This window comes from Lampris incognitus, chromosome 18 (assembly GCF_029633865.1).
Source record: "Lampris incognitus isolate fLamInc1 chromosome 18, fLamInc1.hap2, whole genome shotgun sequence".
NCBI classification, from domain to species: Eukaryota; Metazoa; Chordata; class Actinopteri; order Lampriformes; family Lampridae; genus Lampris; species Lampris incognitus.
The window spans coordinates 11267498-11283407 of record NC_079228.1 but is presented as its reverse complement, the minus strand read 5'-3'; the positions used below and the strand labels follow the sequence as shown (position 1 = coordinate 11283407).

General features: G+C 48.0%; 1 protein-coding gene across 1 annotated transcript in view; it reads left to right on the top strand.

Annotated features, from left to right (window-relative positions):
• Positions 1-8184, top strand: part of khdrbs3 (KH domain containing, RNA binding, signal transduction associated 3) — a 131106-nt gene extending 122922 nt beyond the window's left edge. Inside the window, exons 8-9 of the mRNA XM_056298784.1 lie at positions 1629-1681; positions 7945-8184. Of these exons, the coding sequence (XP_056154759.1) occupies positions 1629-1681; positions 7945-8036 (145 nt within the window). The 3' untranslated portion in view covers positions 8037-8184. The remainder of the gene's footprint in view (positions 1-1628; positions 1682-7944) is intronic.
• The last annotated feature ends 7726 nt before the right edge of the window (positions 8185-15910 follow it).

The following is a 15910-nucleotide window of genomic DNA, read 5'->3' as shown; positions in this document are numbered from 1 at the left end:
ACGCGCCCGGTTGAAGCATATTTTTCTCTCCTCCTCCTCCCCTCCCCCCCCTCTCGCTCTCCTTACCGGCGAGAGGTGTCGGGGATCTTACAAAGACCTGACATCCGTGGCAGATGCGTGGTGGCGCCTCCGTCGGGAGGCCTGATTGGGAGCCTCGCTCTCTAAGCAACAACAGCTGGCCCGGCGTTGGTGCAGGGAGGCGGCGGGAGCTCGGTGGGGGGGGGGGGGGGAGACACCTTGTGTGTTTCTGCTGCCTTTTTCTAAAGAGTTGTTTACCATTATGATCACAACCGGGGCCAAATTCATGCCAAACCTGACTTGATCTCCAAAATGAGCCGCGGTGCACCGGTCTCTGCTCCACCCCCTCTGCCGATCCGGGGAGGGCTGCAGACTACCACATGCCTCCTCCCATACATGTGGAGTCGCCAGCCGCTTCTTTTCACCTGACAGTGAGGAGTTTCCCCAGGAGGGAGGTAGCGCGTGGGAGGATCACGCTATTCCCCTCAGTTCTCCCCCCCCCCCCCCTGAAGAGGCGTCCCGGCCGACCAGAGGAGGCGCTAGTGCGGCGACCAGGGCACAGACCCACATCCGGCTTCCCACCCGCAGACACGGCCAATTGTGTCTGTAGGGACGCCCGACCAAGTCGGCGGTAACACGGGGATTCGAACCCGCGATCCCCGTGTTGTTAGGCAGCGGAGTAGACCTCCACGCCACCCGGACGCCCCGCTCGTTCTCTCATTAAGCCAGCGTAGCCGCCATCCAACACCCCCCCCCCTTACTGTATCTGGCGTCTGTCGTCTTATCTCGTGTCCTCGCGAGCGTTGAGGTCAGACAGCAGCTCTGCGGTCAGTCAACGTATAACGGGGCCACGCGCCGCGGGGCGTCGCCCGACTCGCCCTCAGAGGTGCTTTTTTGGGGGGGGGGTTGTGTCGAGGCAGAGAGCCCTTGGAAAGGCGCGGCTCAGCTCGCTAATCCGGCGGGGAGCGGCGGAGACTGACAGGCCAGGGGAGGAGGCCCGGCCGTGACGGCTCCCGTCAGCTCCGTGGCAGCCTTATGATGAATTGCCTCTCTCCGGCGACAGCGCTGTCGCCGACTGATATGACTCAGGAGTGTCCTATCAGCATCTCACCTCAAACCTCAAATAAATAACTAAATGAGAGGAAATGCACACACACACACCACCCCCCCTCCTCCTCCCCTCCCTCCCGTCACCACCACCACCACCTCCACTTCTTATGTTCGAGCAAGGCTGCTCTTGTTCGTCACTCTGCATACGCGGCGATGAGGAAATAACACACGATGGAGGAAACGGCGTTGTGACGTGATGGATGGCAGCCCGAGGTTTGAGCGATGGTAGACCGTCTTCTTAATGGTGGCTTGTCTAGGGGGGGGGGGTTGGGGTTGGGTTGGGGGAGGGAGGGGGGTTGGGTTGTGCTCACCCATTGATATTCCGCGGCCGTTCGCCGGCTGCCTCTCGTGCTGATGTTTTTCCGAGATATTGAAAATGACCCATTTTATATTCCCTTTATTTGCTGATAGCCGCAGTCGCGTGCGGCTCGCTGCCTTGCTTGCTTGCTGTGCGCCGCCAGACTCCGGCAGCCGCGTAACCGCTGTGTCTCTCTCCGCAGCTCGGAGGACTACTACGAATACGGACACAGTGGGGAATCGTACGACTCCTACGGTGAGTTGCAGATTTAACTCCTCTCATTGTTGCGCAATCGTTTGACGCGGTGGGGGGTTTTTTTTTTTTAATGGTTTTATTAACTGCGGCCTCCGCTCATACTTTTTAAAAAACCAATCCTAGAGGCGACTTTCGCATACAGCCAGCAAGTAGGTCATTACTTTTTAGTTACATCAGAGAGCCTTCGTGTCCTGCCGTAACCTCCACACCTCAGGCGCGGTGCGGGGGAGGTGGTGGGGGGGGTGAGTGGGGGGGGGGGGCGTGTGACCACCTGCATGTAAAGCCGTGGTCTTTGGGGTCGCTTCATCCGGGAATGTCTGGATTGGGCACGTTCCTTAATGGTGTGTGTTGGAGAACGCTGCAGAAACAACACACTGCATATGCGCAACCCCAGCAAAACACTGGGCTGTCCCCTGGACCCGATCCCAGAGGACTCTGAGCCACAAACATCAACCCCCCCCCCCTCCCAAAAAAACAAAAACAAAAAACACCCCAACATATTGCTTATTTTCTAAGAGATATATTAAAGGGCGTCCGGGTGGCGTGGCGGTCTATTCTGTTGCCTACCAACATGGGGATCGCCGGTTCGAGTCCCCGCGTTACCTCCGGCTTGGTCGGGCGTCCCTACAGATGCAATTGGCCGTGTCTGCGGGTGGGAAGCCGGATGTGGCTATGTGTCCTGGTCGCTGCACTAGCGCCTCCTCTGGTCGGTTGGTCGGGGTGCCTGTTTGGGGGGAAGGGGGGATAGTGTGATTCTCCCACGCGCTACGTCCCCCTGGTGAAACTCCTCACTGTCAGGTGAAAAGAAGCGGCCTGGTGACTCCACATGTAAGGGAGGAGGCATGTGGTAGTCTGCAGCCCTCCCCGGATCGGCAGAGGGGGTGGAGCAGCGACCGGGACGGCTCGGAAGAGTGGGGTAATTGGCCGAGTACAATTGGGGAGAGAAAAGGGAGGGGGGGTATATATTTAAACCTAATTTAATCTAAACCCTGATCACCTGGAACCGGACGATGACCTCAGCATCCGGCACATTCGGCTAGGAGAACGACGAGAGAAGGAGCACAGAGACGAGGCAAAAGGAGGTCAACATACCTTAGTTACTGTTGCCAGAAGAGCTTGATATCAGAGCAAGAGGACTCTGAGCTGTTAGCTATGTGAGAGGAGTCACTGCATATGCTTAGCACCATGCGGAGCACATCTTGGCGGAGGGTGAGAGAGTGCGGACGGCGGTGCCCACACAAGTCATAACCCACTGCTTGGAGTCATTAACGCACGTTGAAAATGACTTGCGGCGCGTCTTGACAACTTATAGCAGATCAAGTTGCTGCAGAATGCACCACATTGTGGAGGCCGCGTCCATATTTATGAACCTTCTGGTTAACCGCTTGTGTAAAGTCCAGTGGTTTTTGCCGAGGCGACGGTTTCCTCAAAGCAGGCCAAGGTCATGTCGCAGCGCCGTCTCCCGATGCTGCATAAGAGTGATAGCGGAGCCAATACGTGCTCGGGTGACGTTCCCTTGCTACGTTCGTCCTTTCCCGGTGATGAGATATGCAAATTATCACGTGCAGGAATCCAAAGGAGTTGAATCGAGTGCAACTGGACTTGGTATACATCCGCGAAGACGGGCGTTGGTAAACATCGGATCACAAGGAGCCACGCGTATCAGCAGCTCTGCCGACGACTCCTAGAGGATCAATTCTGAGTCTCGTCACCAGCCAGCCAGTCAGACTAGCTTGGTCTAGTCAGAAAGGCACGAACTGAGGAAGCCTCTTGGATGAGAGGCGAAACGTCTTCACGGGTATATACCAAGTCCAGTTGCACTCGATTCAACTCCTTTGGAGAACCACGACGACCTGGATGAATGAGAACATTCACAGACACGTGCAGGATGTCCGCCTGTTGGTATTGGGAACCTTGCCGATGTGTATATGAATAGTGTTCTGCTTAAAGGCCCAGACTCCCCAAACCGACTGTTGCGTGGCCTCACGTCGCCCGCCGTCTGGGCCAAAAAGTAGCACTTGAGCTACCGCCGACGGCCAGCTAGCGTGCACGTTCTGCACTGAGTCGCTAAGCTGGCCAGCCAATCAGAGGGCTCGCTCTCACCGACGGGCTCCGAAAAGCTGCTGACAGGGGTCCGACTAGTGCCGAGCAAAAGCTAGGGTCACAGACGCTCTTGGACATTAGGCAATACTTTAATGTGCGAGAGAATACTCAGTACCTGTTAATTCATGAATTTAGTTCTTTAGCAAGCTAGTTCGGTTAAGGGGCGTCCGGGTGGCGTAGCGGTCTATTCCGTCGCCTACCAACACGGGGATCGCCGGTTCGAATCCCCGCGTTACATCCGTCTTGGTCGGGCGTCCCTATACACAATTAGCCGTGTCTGCGGGTGGGAAGCCGGATGTGGGTATGTGTCCTGGCCGCTGCACTAGCGCCTCCTCTGGTCGGTCGGGGCACCTGGGAAGGGGAATAGCGTGATCCTCCCACGCGCTACGTCCCACTGGTGAAACTCCTCACTGTCAGGTGAAAAGAAGCGGCTGGTGACTCCACATGTATCGGAGGAGGCACGTGGTAGTCTGCAGCGCCCCCCCCCCGGATCCGCAGAGGGGGTGGAGCAGCGACCGGGACGGCTCGGGAGAGTGGGGTAATTGGACAGGTGCAATTGGGGAGAAAAGGGGGGGGGTTATATTTCGGTGAATAGTTCTGAGAATCTCTCCTGAACCAACATAAGGATATATGTATGAAGGGTGAAGCATCATAACTGACCCGATGTGTGGTAGATCAATTTGTGCGTTTGCGCGTGCTGAGGTAAGGTGCTAGCCTAAAACGTAAAAAGGCTACTACACACCAGCGCTACAAATGTATTTGTATTTGGTATGCCGCCAGGGGGCGACTCTGTACGCGTTCTGCAGCTGAGGGTGGTGCCTGTCCAACCCGTTGCCGAACAACGTGCCTCCATCCGCGCGCAGTTAGACTCGTGCTTTCGAAAATATCTCAAAAGAAAATACAGTCATTACGCTAATTACTTCTTTAAAGATAACGCTCCCAGCCTCGCCGACCGGGGAACCGGGACCTGAGCGGCGGTGCGCGCGGCGCGGTACTTGATGCAGCGTGGCTCGCGCTGCATACCTGCCGTGTGGGTCAGGGAGGAGAGGGCGGAAGAAGAGGGAAACTGATAGGGGGCAGAAGAAGAGGGTGGCTGACAGGGGACAGAAGAGGGTGGCTGATAGGGGGCAGAAGAGGGTGGCTGACAGGGGGCGAAAGAATAGGGGCGCGGAAGAAGAGGGTGGCTGACAGGGGGCGGAAGAATAGGGTGGCTGATAGGGGGCAGAAGAAGAGGGTGGCTGACAGGGGGCAGAAGAAGAGGGTGGCTGACAGGGGGCAGAAGAAGAGGGTGGCTGATAGGGGGCAGAAGAAGAGGGTGGCTGACAGGGGGCAGAAGAAGAGGGTGGCTGACAGGGGGCGGAAGAAGAGGGCGGCTGACAGGGGGCAGAAGAAGAGGGTGGCTGATAGGGGGCAGAAGAAGAGGGTGGCTGACAGGGGGCAGAAGATGGTGGCTGACGGGGGGCGGAAGAAGAGGGTGGCTGACAGGGGGCAGAAGAAGAGGGTGGCTGACAGGGGGCAGAAGAAGAGGGTGGCTGATAGGGGGCGGAAGAATAGGGTGGCTGACAGGGGGCAGAAGAGGGTGGCTGACGGGGGGCGGAAGAAGAGGGTGGCTGACAGGGGGCAGAAGAAGAGGGTGGCTGACAGGGGGCGGAAGAAGAGGGTGGCTGACAGGTCAGAGGGAGCGTCGGGTAAACAGGGCTGATGCGCATCCCTGTGCTCAAGGTTACCTTGGTCCGTTTGTTTAGAGGGGCCGTCAGTGGAGGGTGGCAGGTGTAATTAGGGGTATTGGTTATGGGCTGCCGACACAGAGCCGGTGACAGCCTCTCAGTCGGCACAAAACAACCCTTTGTAGCTCGCGCTCCAGGGAAGAGTCTGCTGGCTGCAGATCAGACAAAGGGTGCCATCGATACTGGCACTTTCACACTGACAGTGCCGTGGGGGGAGGGTGGGTAGGGGGGGAGGGGTGGATGAGGACTGATTTGGGCTAATGGTAATTGTGACCTTTACGCTGGGAGCCACTTAACAGGTTCTTTTCAAGTAGCTGTTTGATCTTCCGATTCAATTATTTGAGATTCACTTCCAGGTAAAAGGGCGGGTTTTCTTTTTTCTTTTTTCATGCGTGTTTACTCACCGGGGGTTTAGAGAAACTACTTTTGTTATTAGATAAACCAAATCAATACGAGACATTTAACACCAGAACGGCCCAGGCCGTCATTTTGACCGTTATGGATTTTCAAAGTTTAATAACTTTGTGAGAAAAAAGGATACAGACCTGCCGCTCCCTGAATGCTCCTGAAATTGCATATATTTGCATTAAAATTAGTTTTAGATCAGTTGCACAAAAAAATGTATGATAAGATCTACCTGAAACGACCGTGAGCGGTCAAAAAGACGGCTGGTATCTGCGCGTCATTGCGCGGGTCATGTCATTACTTACGACGTGTGTTGGTCGCGTCATTTCCTTCGTGAAGTTCGTTGCTCTGTCCTAGAAACACGCTAGCGCCCTCCAGTGGAGAGAAATAGTCTAAACTTGATTGTTGATTATTTCCAGCATGTCTGGTTACAGACGCCGTTACAGACGCACCATGACTACCACCGAGGCGCTGCAGTGTTTACAGGCGTTAGACAGCGGCCATTTTAAATTATTCAAAAATAGTATTAAAGTTATTAAAATGTTAATTTTGATGTCAGCTAGTCTCATAGCAGACATACTAACACATGTAATGCATTAGTATGTCAAGTGGGTATTTACCTTGACAGAATATAGAGTTTAAAAACCGTGGCGGTCATTTTGACTGCCCATGGTCATTCTGCTCGTTCTTAAGTTCCGGTCGTGGTTTTGGACTATTTCAATATTAATTATTTATTTTTATTTATTTTTTTTTACATTTAACGTTTTATAGGCCTTGCTATGTTTGTTAGATTAGCAATATGTGTTTTCCGTGTTGTTGTTCGGGTAATATTATCACTTTTTCAATTTTTTTCTTTTTTTTGTGTCCGGTGGGGGTTGTGTCTTTTGATTTTTGTGTGTGTATTTTTGGGAAAAATATAAAACCTATAAATAAAATTAAAAAATTAGTATTAAAGTTATTAAAATGTTAATTTTGATGTCAGTTAGTCTCATAGCAGACATACTAACACATGTAATGCATTAGTATCTCAAGTGGGTATTTATCTTGACAGAATATAGAGTTTAAAACCCGTGGCGGTCATTTTGACTGCCCCTGGTCATTTTAGTAGATTTTAAGCTCCGGTCGTGGTTTTGGACTGTTTCAATATTTATTTTCATTTTTTTTTTACATTTCACGTTTTATAGGCCTTGCTATGTTTGTTAGATTAGCAATATGTGGTTTCCGTGTTGTTTTTCGGGTAATATTTTCACTTTTTCAATTTTCTTTTTTTTTTGTGTCCGGTGGGGGTTGTGTCTTTTGATTTTTGTGTGTGTATTTTTGGGAAAAATATAAAACCTATAAATAAAGTTAAAAAATTAGTATTAAAGTTATTAAAATGTTAATTTTGATGTCAGCTAGTCTCATAGCAGACATACTAACACATGTAATGCATTAGTATCTCAAGTGGGTATTTATCTTGACAGAATATAGAGTTTAAAAACCGTGGCGGTCATTTTGACCGCCCCTGGTCATTTTAGTAGATTTTAAGCTCCGGTCGTGGTTTTGGACTGTTTCAATATTTTTTTTTTTTTTTTTTTTTACATTTCACGTTTTATAGGCCTTGTTATGTTTGTTAGATTAGCAATATGTGTTTTCCGTGTTGTTTTTCAGGTAATATTTTCACTTTTTAAAGTTTAAAAAATAATATTAAAGTTATTAAAATGTTAATTTTGATGTCAGCTAGTGTCATAGCAGACATACTAACACATGTAATGCATTAGTATCTCAAGTGGATATTTATCTTGACAGAATATAGAGTTTAAAACCGTCATTTTGACCGCCCCTGGTCGTTTTAGGTCGTTCTGTTGTTAACGCACTTTTGTGATGAATTGCTCTCCCTGGCCAGATCATCATCATCATCCTCATCATCCTCATCAGAGCATGTACACAGGGCCTGAGAGGTTCACATGAGCGGCTCTGAATGCACACAGTTAAGCGAGCTCGGCGTCTTCTAACCAACCCCATTGTTGTGATTTTCCTCTTCACCAGGTCAGGAGGAGTGGGCCAATAATCGCAGCAAGGCGCCGCCAGCACGAACAACCAAGGGAGTGTACAGAGAGCAGCCCTACTCCAGATATTGAACTGTTTGCGCAACCTCCACCCGAGTCCTCGTGGCCGTCTCCGCTCAAGTAATGGATTTTTTTACGGACGCTCCCACCTTTTTAGCATTGAAATCAAACGAAAGATAACACAGTGGAAATGGTGACATTAAACACGACATTTTTTTTTCTCCCCCAAAAATGGCTGCCCCCCCCACCCCCACCCCCCGATTACCAAAAAAAAAAAAAAAAGTCTTCTCACCGGTCAAATTGTGAAAGACGATAAGGTCATTTAGGGTTTCCTCCAGAGGGGGGAGGGGGGACCAGAATAAACGGCCCCGTGGTACGTGAAGTTCCTCTTCCGGCTGTGTGCAGGATTGCGTGGCGCCGGCCGGCGTTGCCATGGTGACGACCGCGAGGGGGGGGCGCGCGCGTCACCGTCCGAGCCCCCCCCCCCTCCCCGGAGTGCGCGGTCCGTCCCCTCTGAAACGTGTGGTAGCTTAGGTGTAGAAAGTGCGGTGTAGTGTAGCTGTGTTTTCCCGAGGGGCAGCCGGTGAATTGTGTCCCGTGTAAATCCCGCCGCTCCGTCAGGAGACGTCGTCCCTGTTCACATCGTGTCGCTGTTCCCTCCTTCTTTTGTAAGATAATAGGTCTTTAGTGTTAAAGGGCTTATAAAAGCGTGGTTGTGGAACTGTGGATAGTGTCTGCTGTTTTATCCTTAAAAAGCCTGTGTGGTTGTGTTATGATTAAGCCCCTCCCCCTCCCCACCACACCCCACCCCCCACCCCCCGTCAATCCATCTTAAATAGTCGGTCGTATCCTCTTGTAAACTAAACCGCCATAGCCACAAAACCGTTCAGGAGCTTTGGAGACTTTGTGATTTTTATTTTTATTTATTTGTTTTTTTTAAAGACTACTACTAAAAAGTAACTTCGCTGTCATTTTTTTTCTGTTTTTTTTTTTGGAGTTAAAAATCAAGGTACTCACTTTGTAGGTCTTATAATAAGCTGTCAGATACCAACTCGTTTGCTGGGTGAACCGGTCCAGGGGTCCCATGTAGAGTAAGATGTTCTGCTCATCTATATTAATTTTGAGCTTATGTAAGCCCTTTAATATTCCTCTCTTGGTTGATGCTAAATAAACGTTTTGAAAGAAGCATTTGTGTTCAAGAGAATAATTATGCATTTCTAAAAAAAAAAGAAAAAAAAAAGCAACTCTAAACTAACAAAACCGTGCAAAGCATGGCTGAAAATACGTTTTGGATGTGCAGCAGCCGGATGGCCCCGGGTCCGGTCTTCCGACTAAGTAGAAATGGAGTGGAGCCAAATAATGTCAGACACTATGATCCAACGTGAAAACCTGTGCCAAATATGTCGACAAAACGACGCCACAATAACACTAAACAAATAGTATGGACATCAAAATGACGTCTTGTGAGCTTGTCTGTGGGACCTTTGCAAATCTTAGCGGTTTCTTCTACATGACCATCATCATCATCATCATCATCATCAAATAAATGCATCCCCAGTGCGTTTATTGTAAGGATATGGTTTGTATTTGTAAGGAGTTTGAATTATAAGGATTAAGCAATGACCAAGTTGTCTCTCTGGGGAATACCTTCTCTGCTTTGTCCGTACGACATGATGTCCAAAAACAACGCAACTATCATCACATTGCTGAGCTAACCGACACCTGGTCACAGCAGAACGCATGAAAACCTCTCTGAGCTTCGAGGGCATTGGGGGGAGGGGGGTTTCTTTCTCTTGTTTTGCTCTTTCTGTTCTCCTCCGGTCATGTGACCCTCTCCCAGTCATTTAAAGCGCCTGCCTTTGCCCCGTCCATTAAAGAGACTAAATGACCCCCAGCTGACCTCCGCAGAGAGAGGATGGCAGTAGCTGTTAAAAAAGACCTCCGCCCCACCAGGTAAACAAACTAACCCAATTTAACCTCACCCCTAACCTAGCTGCAGATAAACCCTATCTAAAACTAAAACTGTAACATGTTTTCTGTCTCTTTTAAGTTTTTCTTTTTTTTTTACTCCATAACGTAGCCACAAAGCTAGAAATAATTAGCTATCTTTAAAACTGTGCAAAAAAAACATAAATAGATGGATCAGTTTGTATAAGGAAATAACTTTATTCTAAGACTTTGATACAAAAAAAATTTCAATTGAGGCAATTTAACCATTAAAATACTGTCACGGGATTATTTAAATATTCTCAGTAGAAATATAAGTGGACGTTGTGTATTTCTGCGGTCATAATGCTGTTTTCGTTTTATTTCAGGTTGGAATCGAGGACTCCTGGACAACCATCCGTCTGACTGTCTGACCCTGTCTTAAAGGTGTGTACTGTGGCGTTAGAAAACAACGAGACAGGAGACGTGAGAGTAGACGTAGTCGAGGTAGTTTACTAGCTCCAACTTTGCATGTCATACGTTCGACAACGACACTGAACTGTGTACCGGAAGCGGAAGTGCCTTATCTGACCCCTCACCTCTTCCCTTAAAGGTACACTGTCCTCTTAGGTGAATGTCTCTAGTTATCTAGATGTGGGTCACCACAGTACTGTAGTTATGTGACTGCTAAAGCAGGATAACGTCATCTGCATATAGTAGCATAATGCAGCATCACCACAGCATGTCATAACAAAATGATTTTGAGGCAAATTTGTTGCTTTTATGTTTTCTCCTTTAATTTCTTTATTTCTGTGTTTATTTTGGTGGGCGTCTAGCACTGAAAATCTTGTCTGGGACCCGGGACTCGGGAAATCCTTCGGGATCGTCTCTGGGTTTTGGACGCCTCGGGAGCACAACCTTTTAGTCTTGCCTGTTAGCGCTGCATGGTCGAACGCCTTGATAGAAAGAAAAGAATCGCCACCAAAACTTCAAGAGGAGAAAACAACCCTGCCAAAGAGAGAGGGATTTTCCCCCCCATTCATTTTCTGTATTACATTGCCGTCAATAATCGTCCGCACCCACCCCACCCCCCTCCTGCTGTTGCTTGTCCTCCTCCTCGTCCTTGGTAGGAGCTGTGTGTGTCGAGGATAAACAACCCATCAGCCCTGTTCCAAAACTCAACGCCGCAAAGTTAACCCTGAAAAGTGGACTGAATATGTTGCTGGCGGCGTATGTAAAAGGGCAAAGGAGCCTCCCTATCGATCTCTTCCGTGACCCCCCCCCCCCCCCCCAGTGGCAGATGCTCCATTTTCATGGACTGCGGCGAGGTGAATTTGATAAGCACGAGAGATGGATGGAACGACCCGTTAAGGATCAGAATGGGGGGGGGGAGATAATGTGTACAACACATCTTCATTCTCTGCAGAAGGGGAAACCTGCGAGGCAAATGGACTTCCTCATCCTCAGGGACGTTGTCTGAGAATATTTCCTCGAGAGATTCCCAGCATGTGTACATTAACCACACAGTTAGGAGTATGCTGAACTGAACATGAACCCCATCCGTTCCCATTTCTCCGTTCAGGTTGGTGAAATCGGTCCAACCCATACGATAGGTAATAACTGTCATTTAGCGTGGAAGTACAGTCATTTCATAATGCAGTGTGCCTCAGGCCAAGGAATCGTGTTTTAAGAAAATACAGTCTTTTACATGTGGGTTTTTTTTTGTATTTCTCATTAACCTTTATCCAATCCAAAAGAATAAATACTTCCCCCCCCCCCAATTCAGAGTGCCTCATTGTTTGAAAAATCAGGATTACGTGTGGCTTTTGGATGAAACTGTGGAGCAGTACTTGAGAAAGTGCACCCATTTCCCCACTATCTTGCCGTTTCTGGGTTTCCATATGAATTACCACAACGCTGGAATGCACATGCAGGCCATACATCCCTGATGTAGTCTCTCATCAGAACTGACTTCAGCAGAAATTACAATTCCAAAATAGCTTTCCGTTGGATGGAGTCTTTCATTCTTCCTCGTGCATAAGTCCAGATAGGCCAGGCTGTGTTCCTCTCAGTTGTGTGTCCTCGGTGGCAGACAATAGTTTTCCATTAGAGGAAGTGATTCTCTCTTGAGTCTTTGGCCGAGCCCCAGACAATAACACAAGCACTGTAAGCTCGCCGCCCCGGCTCGCGGAGTCAACGCTCATCACCTCCGGGGGCCGAATCCACAGTGAAGTGGCTTAAAATGACAAGCTTATCTAAGGGAAGCTTGTCCAAGTTAATAAAGTTAAAGCAGCTTATTTGATTAAGAATGCATACAAAAGAGGATGCAGTGATCTTGTCATCGAGAGACGAGTCTCTTCACAGTTTCATGGCCTAGCCAAACACCCCCGTCCAGCATCCGCTCCAGTCTGTTTCTGTGTAATCCAACACTCGCTAATGGTCAATGAATATCACGCACCACAAATTACCGAGGATATTTTTAGTCCTGCAAACACGACGAAGACGTGGCCTTTCTTTCTTTCTTGATTCTGCCGCGCTGATAAACGTGTTCTTTGTTTTTTATCACTTTGACGAGCTCGAACAGCCTTCCCCTGCCTTTTGTTCCATAATTAACTTGAGGGCTCTTGATCCTCCCGAGATTAAAACGTGGTGATCAATTCTGAAGTGGCCCTCTGTTATCTGGGGAAGTCATTTAGCAGAGCACCGATACACCCAGAGGTCACTGTCTGTTACCTACTACCAATCAGACTGTCTGTTACCCCTACTACTAACCAGACTGTCTGTTACCCCTACTACTAACTGGACTGTCTGTTACCTGCTACTAACCAGACTGTCTGTTACCTACTACTAACCAGACTGTCTGTTACCCCTACTACTAACCAGACTGTATGTTACCCCTACTACTAACCAGACTGTCTGTTACCCCTACTACTAACCAGACTGTCTGTTACCTACTACTAACCAGACTGTCTGTTACCAACTACTAACCAGACTGTCTGTTACCCCTACTACTAACCAGACTGTCTGTTACCTACTACTAACCAGACTGTCTGTTACCAACTACTAACCAGACTGTCTGTTACCTGCTACTAACCAGACTGTCTGTTACCCCTACTACTAACCAGACTGTCTGTTACCCCTACTACTAACCAGACTGTCAGTTACCTACTACTAACCAGACTGTCTGTTACCCCTACTACTAACTGGACTGTCTGTTACTTGCTACTAACCAGACTGCCTGTTACCTACTACTAACCAGACTGTCTGTTACCCCTACTACTAACTGGACTGTCTGTTACCTGCTACTAACCAGACTGTCTGTTACCCCTACTACTAACTGGACTGTCTGTTACCTGCTACTAACCAGACTGTCTGTTACCTACTACTAACTGGACTGTCTGTTACCCCTACTACTAACCAGACTGTCTGTTACCCCTACTACTAACCAGACTGTCTGTTACCTACTACTAACCAGACTGTCTGTTACCCCTACTACTAACCAGACTGTCTGTTACCCCTACTACTAACCATAGTGGTTTGGACAAGACATGAAGGTGTGGCACTTTCATACATACATACATACATACATACATACATACATACATACATACATACATACATACATACATACATACATACATACATACATACATACATACATACATACATAGATACATACACACACATACACACACACACACACACATACACACACACATATAAATATATATATATATAAATATATATATATATATATATATATATATATATATATATATATATGATGGACTGGCGGTCTTCCACCTAAATTACTGTATGCTGGGAAAAGCTCTATCCCTGACCTTTAAAGAAAGGGGAGCAGATGGATGGAGGGATGGTGAACATATAACTCTGGGCACGACACTGACAGGATGTTCTATTGCAATGGGAGCAAGAACAAAATGTTGCTGATGAAATATGGACACCAGGTCTTAAACTGTATTCTGTTGTTTCTTCGTCATGTCAAGGGTAGCCTGATTTTTCCTCTGTATATTTCCAGCACTCATGTAAAGAAAGTAAATTCATACTGTGTATTTTGCAACCAAATGTGTTCGATGTACTGTTTATTGTGTGTGGGTTTTTTTTCAGAATCTTCATTGCTTTCTTTGTATATTATGTGTGTGTATATATATATATATATATATCATAAAAATGTTGATGTTGATGTTGATATATATACCTACTGTTGATGTCATGCACACAGCTGTCTGTACATTAGTTTTCATACACTGTATATATGTGCACTAACTTACTCAAATTCAAAATACAGGTGAATTACTCTTCAGCGGCAGGTATCACAATTTAAAGAGCACATTATGTCAAAGGAACTAAATTACAAACACACTGCCCGGATTTTGACTATGCTTGATTGACATTGTGTTATTAAGAATGCAGTTAATATAGTTTTTATTGCGTTGGGAACTGCAAACAAAAGCTCCAGATTGATTTTGGCGGGTGACGCGTCTGATTTACCTCAAGCGGCACTGCTTGTGTGGTAATACTCGTCGTGATGTGCCCTCGAAACAGTGCTTATTTCAAGGTTCGTCAAGGAAGCCCTATCGCTCACGTATTTCAAGTTAATACATTTTCCACACTTGCGCTGTCTGAGACACGTCTCTCAATTCATGTAAATATTGGAGTTCTTCAGTCTGCCCCCATCCTCTGTCTGTATCACACGAAGTGTGTTGTCATCTGTATAGAATCTTAGATTCAATGTGTGTGTGTGTGTGTGTGTGTATATATGTATATATATATGTTTTTTCCCTTATAGTATGCTCACACACAAAACACAGTAAACAAAATCCTGGACGAGCCCCACATGTAGCCGTCCCTTCTTTTCCCCCAATGGGTTACAACATGTGGGCCCTGTGGAGATCCTGGCGTCCTGTCCAGGGCGTCTCCCCGCCTGCCGCCCAATGGCTGCCGGGATAGGCTCCAGCATCCCCGCATCCCCGAGAGCGGGATAAGCGGTTCCACTTCTAGCGAAATTAACACACCGGACTATGAATGAGACAATTGAAATTAAGATTGCCGTTTACTGCATTTGAAGCTAAGTTAACGAACATCTCGTTACTGATCCTTGGAAGGGGGAGCCATCATTAAGAACAAAATGTGTCATTCAAATCAGTCTGGAGGTACAGGAGGTTTGGGCCGGTTCTCCCGCTCGGGGGTTTTCCAATTCAGCATCAGTCTAAACACACAAATCCAACAAGTCATCAGCGAATGAATGAAGTAATTCATCAACTAATAAGCCTAGGTTAAATGAGATCACATGACTAAGCACCCTGGGTGAATGTGTTGCCGGGCGAAACACATCTGATAAGTAGTACTGACTCAGTACATGGACTATTTCAAAGAATGTGCGGAACACACGATAAGCAGGTTGTAGTATGGCGGCGGTGGTCGCGGTCAGTACCTGGGCCTAATGGGCGGTGTCTTCTCAGACGTGAAACGGGGGCAGTTTAGCGAGCAACATCACGGCGAGACCTGGATATAGCTGACTTGGGAACACAAAATAGCGTGTTTGAATCTCTCTCATTAATCGCGGTGTTGCGTTCCCATGGGAGTCCCTGCTGTCTGAGCACAACGGCGTGTTACGCTTTTGCAGGCCCGTCCACAGAAATGGCTGCACCCCTGAAAAGGTCCAGTGAACCCCCCTCCTCCCCCCCCCATCTGCTTTACTCATATCAGTGCATGCTCTCTCTCCTACTAAACACATGTATGTAAACTGAGAGCGACTTCGTCATTAACAGGGGTATAGGCAGAGGAGCACACACACCCCCCCTCACCCCATTATAGAACTAACACACTGAAACACACCAACTCAACAAAGCTCTGATCAATGTACACCACACGGTTCTTAGTAGAAAATGCAATCTGTTTAGCTACTTCACCCTCAATGGCAAGTGTTGCCATCATTGCTTATCTTTAGACTGAACATATTGCTGGCCCCCATGCCCCCTCCTCCCCACCCCAGAAGC